At 34.1% G+C, this 9146-nt stretch overlaps 1 protein-coding gene across 1 annotated transcript; it reads left to right on the forward strand.

Annotated features, from left to right (window-relative positions):
- The first annotated feature begins 1502 nt into the window (after positions 1–1502).
- Positions 1503–2310, forward strand: LOC143148353 (histone-lysine N-methyltransferase SETMAR-like). The gene is made up of 3 exons (XM_076314637.1): positions 1503–1508; positions 1614–1910; positions 2008–2310. The coding sequence occupies exons 1-3, from the start codon at positions 1503–1505 to the stop codon at positions 2308–2310; spliced, it is 606 nt and encodes a 201-aa protein (XP_076170752.1).
- The last annotated feature ends 6836 nt before the right edge of the window (positions 2311–9146 follow it).

Here is a 9146-nt window from a genome sequence, read left to right on the forward strand (position 1 = left end):
TGCAAAAAAGGTTAATTGTATTTTGAGAATTATAGAATACATGTTCTATAATTTTTTCTTCTACATTTTGACGAATTCGTCACTTACTGCATATTGTTAATTGTACAATGACTGAAAGAATATTACATTTCAGAAGAATTGGATATCGTTCACTGTAGAAATTGATAGTTGAAACTGAAAGGTAGTAAGATAAGACGATAAATCGTGACATTATATTGTGAATATACGAAATCGTGTCGATGCAATTATACGCAAAGGGAAATGTGTAAAAAAGATTTTCTCAAAATCAAAATCACGTATACAAAAATTTTACTTTACAATTTTGACTTATTTTTTTACATTGAAACTATATCTTCCTTCTCGGATGTTTATAACGAAAGCACAACCGAAAAGTAAACACTTTATCTTTTGGCAGTTGGTATCACACGATCTAAAATACCGACCTAGTAAAATATCAGTGGTTTCGGAACGACTTTGTTGAAGAATGCAATCACTAAAGTCGATAAAGGTAGTAAACGGAGAAAACTCGTCCTGTGCATTATATATGAGTCTATCGAATCATCGATGTAAAAATGTATTACAACGATAAGTTTCATTTACTCTCACAGATGGAACTTGGAAAATTTGAGCAACATGATACCAATTATAAAAATACTTCTAAAATTACAGTTACTCTGACAGTTTTTTTTTACATTTTCTACCATTGCCGACTTCGGTAGTTTGGTTGAATGTGCATATGTAGTTCTCCGAATCACCGTTTTTAGACGAACAGGTCGCTTTGAAACCAACATATTTTACGATGATGGTACTTCAGATCGCGCAACACCAACTCCAGTAAATTGAAACATTTAGATAGTAATTCTTATTACTGTTTGTGATGTTAGTTTTAATTTTTACATCCAGCAGCGTTGAAATTTTATTCTAGTCCCGATCGATAACGTTGGAAGTGACACGAAGTTGATAAGATGGCGCGTGAATAGCGATGGAATTTGGAATGTTTCAAACGAATGTTGCGTAAGAAACGATAAATTCGAGCTACTTCGAATGCGATTCAAAGCCTAAAACTCTTGAAAGTCTTAAAAGTCTTTATTATCTTCTAAGACTTGAAAGCTTGAGCGTCTTGTAAGCCTTGAAAGTTTCGAGAGTTTCGATAAATTTTGAAAGCTTAACGAGACTTCAGAATCTTATGAATATTTTTATTAATTTTATGCAAGCAATATTATTAACATAAAATGGTAAAGAATATCTAGAGATTGGAATCATCAACACTAAATATTGATTTATATTATTATGTAATAAAAGAGTTCTGAGTGTTATATAATGGGTAAAGTAAAAAGTTTTGAGCGTTTTTCGTTAGATGGCTTTAGTGAGCGATATCTCACAATGTATACGTTGCATCTTGTCATTCTATACTGCGGTTTAAAGGCGACATAACGCTTTAAAAAAAGTTCTCTGATAGTTTTATGTTTAGTGAGCCCAGTTGTGTGTTAGAGCGTTCAAAAATGGAGGTAAAGAAAGAGAAAATTCGATACATTCTTCGGTACCACTACGACCGAGGGGAAGAAGCGGAGTAGGCGGCCAAAAAAATTTTTGCTGTTTATGGGCCCAAATAGTATCAAATGCAACAGCAAAGCGGTGATGAGACACGCTCTGTTAGGCCAATCGTCGAAAATGTTGCTAAAATCATGGAAATGGCCGGGTCAGACAGGCATGCGAGCACTTATTCCATTTCCCAGGAACTGAAGATTAGTCAGAAAACCGGTTGGAACCATTTGCGTAAGGCTAGTCTCAAGAAGAAGCTCGATGTACGGGTGCCACACGAATTGACGCAAAAGAACCTTTTCGAGCGAATCGATACCTGCGATTATTTGCTGAAGCGTAACGAAATCGATCCATTTTTAAAGCGGATGGTGACTGGGGATGAAAAATGGTGAGCTGGCCCAAACGATCGCCAAGCCCGGATTAACGACCAAGAAGGTTTCACTGTGTGTTCGGTGGGATTGGAAGGGAATCCTCCACTATGAGCTGCTCCCATCGGGCCAATCACTCAATTCGGACCTATACTGTCAACAACTGACCAGATTGAAGCAGTCGATCGACGAGAAGCGTCCAGAATTGGCCAATAGGAAGGGTGTTGCGTTCCATGAAGACAATGCCAGGCCGCACACATCTTTAACGACGCGCCAGAAGCTCCGAGAGCTCGGATGGGAGGTTATATCGTACCCGCCGTATAGCCCAGACCAGCCACCAAGCGATTATCACCTTTTCAAGCATTTGCAAAATTTTCTTCATGGTAAAAGACTGGCTTAATCCAAAAAAAAACTAAGTCCGAAAATTCTAATTTTGTTAATTTCATCGTCAAAATAAAAGAAAAAAACGCTCAGAACATTTTACTTCACCTGATATAATATATGTATATAAAAGGATTCTCAATGATTTGAACAACATTTGTAAAAATTTTGCGGAATTACCTGTGGTCGTGCCAAATGTGAGAGCCAAATGTGATGTAGAGTCGATCGGTGTACCACTGTATCGACAATAAAAATATTTCCCAAGTGGCCGATTATTTTAATCATTTTGATGAATTTTTTTATGTATATAACATTTTAAACAGTAAGTCGTGTGCTCCGTTTTGATTTATTATCGAAAGGTGTTTTGAACGCTGCTGGAGCAAACAATATCGGTGCTGCAGTATTGGTATGGAATATCAAACATATTTGAAAATTATTTAACGAAGAGTTACACGAATAAATACTGAAATCTATTACAATATTAGAAAGACGATACGGCAAAATATCGAAAGTAGAAAGTATAATAAAAGAGATAATAATATAAACAAATATTCTATACTGTATTATATACAATATTATATACAATTCTTTAATTATAATTTTAGTACCGAGTAAGTGATACGAATAAGTAATAAACTTATTATTATTTTTCTTCATAAATTTTCTTCAAATCATTAAGAGCTCGTTATGTATTACAAAATATAAACTCGAATAACGTAAAAACTTGTACTTATAATAATTGCAACTTTTCAGACTTTCTTTAATATCGTAAGGCAATGAAACTGCAGGATCTTATTAAATTTTTAAAACTTACCGAAATTTTTAAACCGAATAAGACGTCTAAGACATCCAAGACGATCAAGACCCTCAAGAGTTTTAGATTTGGAATAGGGTTCAAAATGTTTCGAATTTTTTAAAATAAATTTGTTAAATATTCTAACAAAAGAAAAATAATTTTTCGATCGCTATTCGATTATTATCATCTTTAAAATTGATTTATCTCTCCAGAAGATAAACGATGTTCGTGCTGTTTTGAGTTTTGCACTATTTTCCAAATTTGTACGATTCTTTAGCTAGGTATATTAACACCGAAAGAAAAAGATTTAGAATAAGACACATTGTTCAATCGTACGCTACTTTCGCAATCTTTCTAGAATGTTTAAAACTAATTTAACCAGCTGTTGCGTTTGAAGAACAGGATTTACAATAAATATTCAATCGTTTACTACTTGTACTTTCTCCGGGTTTCTTAAATCTTTATGACTCCTTAGGTAGATATTACTTACTATGAAACGAAGAGGAAATTTAGAACTTGATTGGTTTTAAGTTCGTATCTTGCCCTCTGACATCTTAGATAATGTGACGTAATAAATTTTTCCACTTCTTAGTTAGGTGGTACATCAATCGGATAAATTGGAAGAATGGCTATTTGGTAGGTTCGCAGGATAATATTTAACCATACACTGGCATATTTTCCCCGAGGAAAGCACACCATCTTTCCCATAATTTGCTTCGATCAAGTCGTCCACTAGCTCGGAAACTTTTCTGTTGATTTCCCCATTATTTCTTCCTGCCGTTGTATCCCCTTATACGGGAAGAACATAATCTCTTCATTCGCTGACAGAGTTAGCCGAAACGATAAAAATCCTCTTGTACCTCATCGATCAGCATTTTTTCCGTACGAAATCTGTCTTCCTCGCGAAAAGAATGCAAGTGTATGGCATTCTTAGCTATCGAAACAGACAGATTATGCCCAAAAAGACTTTGATTTTGAAACTGAATTGTGTTCGATATCTGCTCGCTATAAGTCACGATGATGTTCCACGAATAGGCACTGAAAGTCGGTTTTTGATCGCGTGTCGTATTTCTCTTTATTTTATTGAAGTTGGAAGAAAAAAATATGAGCTTATGACTAGCTATTGAAGGCTAACGGAGAACTTGGAATAACTACTACGATGCTGCACGAAACAATAAAAATCTTTTCACACCGCGCTAATTAGGGTTCTTCAGTGTATGGCTAGCTATCGAGAGAGGCGTGCAGTAGATGAAGCGTCTGATTGTCAGAGGACTTCATAGATCCAGGACTCGTGTGTATACTTAAGGGGAGAGGTGACACTATTCTGAGATGTCAAAAAATGGGTAAACCTTGAAAATTTTTGTCCAAGTAGTTACTATATGAAAGATGTGGTCTTTTTCAAAGAATATAAATATAACTTTCAGCTTCATTTTACAATTTTGCGAAAATAAAAATCGTACAAAATGGCGAAGTTATTCGCTATTTCCAGAACCCCTTCTAGTGAAACATTGTTTGTTGACCGTCACAATTGACAAGAACTGGGAGGTTTGAAACAAAAAAATGTTGTTGATTTTTCGAAAATTTTAATAATTTTAGAAATGATCGAAGTTTGAAGAAAAAACATTTTTATCAAAATAAGACTTTATAACAAATTAAATAATTAACATATTTCAAAAGTCGCACGCTACAGTGTAGAGTAGACTATGCAGAATATCTCTATAAGGTTTGAAGTAAATCGGAAATGTAGTTACGGAGATTTCGTGCCGACCGGGTTGAAAAATATAGTTTCGAGAAAAACGTAAAGCAAGTTTATTTATCGCTGCAACTTCGCTAAATGTTTCAATTTCGAAATCAATTTTTTGACGTAAGGTTTTATACACTTCAAACTTTAAGAAAATAAGAAAAAAGAATCGATTTTTTCACTTGTCAGGGTGGTGTCCTCCCTTAATCCATTCAGCTTTCGAGTATTCTGCGCTTCGCGCGAACGAACTACGTCGCTGACTCAGCCATTTTTGGCAACATTTTACTTCGATGTTCACAAGACGAGAGTAATGTTACGGTTATAACTGTGTAACATTTTCCATTTGATATGTATAGATATAAACTATGACCTAAAATTGTCTGACATCGACAACCACGAATGTGACTCGTAATAGCGCTTTTTGGTCCGAATCAAACACTACGAGTCAAACTGGGTTAAATTTAAATGCAAGATTAGTTTTAGCTTTTTTGCGTAAAGGTCGAAGGAAGACGTCATTTTGATGTACGATAGAAGACTCTTCCAATAATCCGATATGCCCGTGACTTTTGCAGTTCTGAATCATCAAATATGTCGAATTATTGGACTACACTTTTAATGCGATAAAAATAAAGAAAATAATGTAAAAAACGACTATATACAATATTGACTGTATATAGTAAAAGTAAAAATCAACACCTTAATTTTCGTTGAAACTATAAGACTAACGGAAAAATTTTTCAAACAAAAACTATTTGGCACTAAAGGGTCATCGTATGGTCAATCAATTTTTTTGTAGGTGGAATCGTTTAAGAGATACGAAGGTAATTTCTGTTGTTTTTTCTTTTCTTTTTACGTTTTTCAATTTATCATTTGATAGTAGCTCGCAAGAAAAATACAAGTATCTATAACACAAGGTCATTTATAGTCATGCAAGATAGATTATTTGTAATCATCCATTTTGACTTTAGATGTTACGTTCGAAATGGCAGATGATGCAATAATTCGTTACGTCATATCTTTAGATGTTGTTGATAACTCCTCGTACGTTATCTTTCGATGTGGCAAGTAAATTGTAGATCACCAGGCCTAACACTCTTGGATTACTTTTCATGCGAAACATTGGCGAAAGATATGGTGAATAAGGAATCGTTAGATTGATCATGGTTCCCAGAGTCATCCTTCATAAACGTAAAGTGCGCTGGGAAACTATTGATTCTTCTCGCGGTTCGTTCTTCAGTTCGTATGTTATCAAACTTTCACGAGACATTTAATGTAATAAAAGTTTACAAATTTTCTTTTCATCTCAAATTTGTAAATTCAGACTTTTCGGTATAATTAATATTTGGAATACTATAGTACCATAGGGAACCATAAACAATAGATACCATTATGAAGGTACAATATACAGGATTCAAACTCGAACGAAAACATCCTAAGTCGAGTAATGGTGATTCAGCGAGTAAAAAAATAAGATCACGTATACGTGACAGCGGCTGGCTGGCAGTCACGTGAATGTGATAGCGGATGTTAATATTAAAGTTAACCGTGTCGTTTTTGAAACCGGCATTCCAGCATTTTGAATTTGTTTATATTTTTAAGGACTTGGGTATGGTTGCAAAATATCAGATAACTTTCTCTGGAAAAGAGTTCAACCGTATCATTCTTAATACTGTTTGATTCATCATAAGCCTGCACGCTGCGATGGAACTATAATATAATAGTGTCACAAGACAGTTTCCTCGAACAAAAGACTTTTGGTGCAACGTTTTTGTGTAATTTTTTTGAAGGACGACTGCATTCGGTCTTGTAGGTGTTACATAACGAGGAAACCGCCCTGATTTTCATTAGTCATAAGAGGGTATTCTGGTAATTTGGCTTTAAAAAATCGATTTCTAAGAATAATATATTTTCTCAAAGTATATGCCTTCGAAAATATCTGTGCAAGAGAATTTCTTCAAGTTCGTAAAATTAACAAAGTTTCAAGACAACAATGTAAACAAACTTGGCTGACATTATATATCAAGGTATTCTACTTGTCCGATTTATTTGAAGTTGGAGAGAATCTTTTACAGTAGATTTTTTTTTATTACACGAACCACGAATTTTTAAATTTAATATTTTTCTTTTTATTGTTTCTAACACGCTAAAGGCGAGAAAGAAATGAAATATTTTATTATTATACGTATAATACATAGGTACATTAGAAGGTTAGTTTCACGTGTTAGATTGTTAAAAAAAGAAATATCATTGTGTTACGATTAGAATCGATCCTTGAATCTTGAAGTCCTTGCCGTACGAATGCAATCCGTTCACCAATGATCGAGTCCTTGTTAGATCCAAGACGGATATCGATCGTCGTTACGTACACGCAAGACAAAGGTACTATAGATGCATTTCTAGATGCACTTTCTGTTGAAATATGTAGATCGGTGTTACCGTAACTCGGAAATTAATTAATTTTTATGAACAGCGTGATGATTTTAAAGTTTTTCGTCGTTTGAGACGCAACAAGAGTGCGAAATGAGTCGAAAGCTGTAAGCGGAATTACCAGTAATAAGAAATTGAGACAGAATTAATCGGCAAAAGGTTAAAACGAAAAAACCAGTATGTATATTAACCATGGTGATTTGCCTCTTCTGCAATCGATTGTATTACTATTCATTAAATCAGCGGCCGTACAATGTAAAGAATGTAGGTTGTAGTGCATAAATAATTATCAAAATGCGTCTGATATTACGTTGAAATTATTACGGAAATTTATGTCTAGCTTGATATTTTAATAAAATTTTTAGAAACATTGAAATCTCGCGCACGAAGTATATTATTATATATAAATATATTTACTCAAAATTTTTTAAGCAACTGCGCGTGCAGATATTGTGCTACTGCCAAATTTTTTGGTAAAACGTACGCGCGATTAAAACTCGAGTAAAACATGAATTTTTAAATACTTTTTACTTTTTCACTTTTATTTTATCATTTTAAAATTTCAGTTGTACGAGAGTATAGTGATAAATGCGTTAACAGCTATAATATCTAAACACGTATTATTCGATACTATTTTGTAAAATTATTCGACTTAGTAATAGTTCTATTCGATTAATAGCATCGAGTAATCAATAGTACTTCATCACGGTGCGTATAAAATAAATGTCTTTTTTGTTTCAATTGTATGTAACAATTTATTAGATGTTAATAATAATTTTCACATAGAATTAAAACAAAAAAGGCATTCATGAAACTCGTGTACATACAATTCTCTATTTCGTATTTAGTACATAATTGCGTGATGAAATATTATCAATTGCTCGACGTTATTGATCGAATCGGGGTTTCGTAATAGTTTGTATTAATGAGTTTCATTAATGCATCACGGAACGGTATGTTTTTCATAATATTTTGTTACAACGTTGCAATCAGATGTGTACGTAATTACGAAATCTTATTACTACGATACTAAACATATTAATACAAACACTTCGACGCAATTTTCATCCATTTCCTACTATTGCAACGACGAGAACTTATTAAAATATTATTATATTATTATTATCGGTTAAAGTAAATACACTAGGACGGATTCTGTGGTATTTACAAGTCAATTCTTAATTAACGGCGTCGATAAGTCTGCGGTATTCCGATTCCCGCGCATCCACCTCGCGCAGCACGTGTCGAACACGCTGACAAAACATTTAAGAAATAAATTTTCTACAGAAATTAGAAAATTGAGCAAAGCATCGTGGATCGAAGGTGTACCCCAGTTTCAACGTGACAATATTTTTATGAACCCTGTTCAACGCGTTAGCGCTTTAAAGTATTTGAAAGTATCTTATAAGGCCAAGAGTCTTTTATGCGCATGCGTGCAATTATAAAAAGGGACCAGGATAAGATTGTTTTTATAGACCGATATACTTGCAAGGAGTGATCACGGCGATGCAATTGAAAACCTTTTTCCAATTTCGATTAACTTTCGTTATCAATTGAGAACGTAAATGGGACGCGTGTCTGATTGCGAGTGTTTGCGTCAATGCTCATTATTTATACTACGCATTTGGGATATAAATTGAGAAGGTAACAAATGCATTCCATGTACGCGGAACCGGTAGTGTTCTCACCGCTACAAGGTTCCTCCACGTGATTTTTTAAAACGATATGTGTATTTCTTTACTACAATTTTTCCACAATTCAGAACACCTCTTGGTGCATTCCTCGTTTTTTTCTTTCCGATGCACCGTGAAAAATTGCTTTTAAATAATTCTCATTCTAATCGTTTTATCGTGTTATAAACTTAGAGACCCGAGTTTCGTACATTTGGGAG

Source organism: Ptiloglossa arizonensis, chromosome 6 (assembly GCF_051014685.1).
Source record: "Ptiloglossa arizonensis isolate GNS036 chromosome 6, iyPtiAriz1_principal, whole genome shotgun sequence".
Lineage (NCBI taxonomy): Eukaryota > Metazoa > Arthropoda > Insecta > Hymenoptera > Colletidae > Ptiloglossa > Ptiloglossa arizonensis.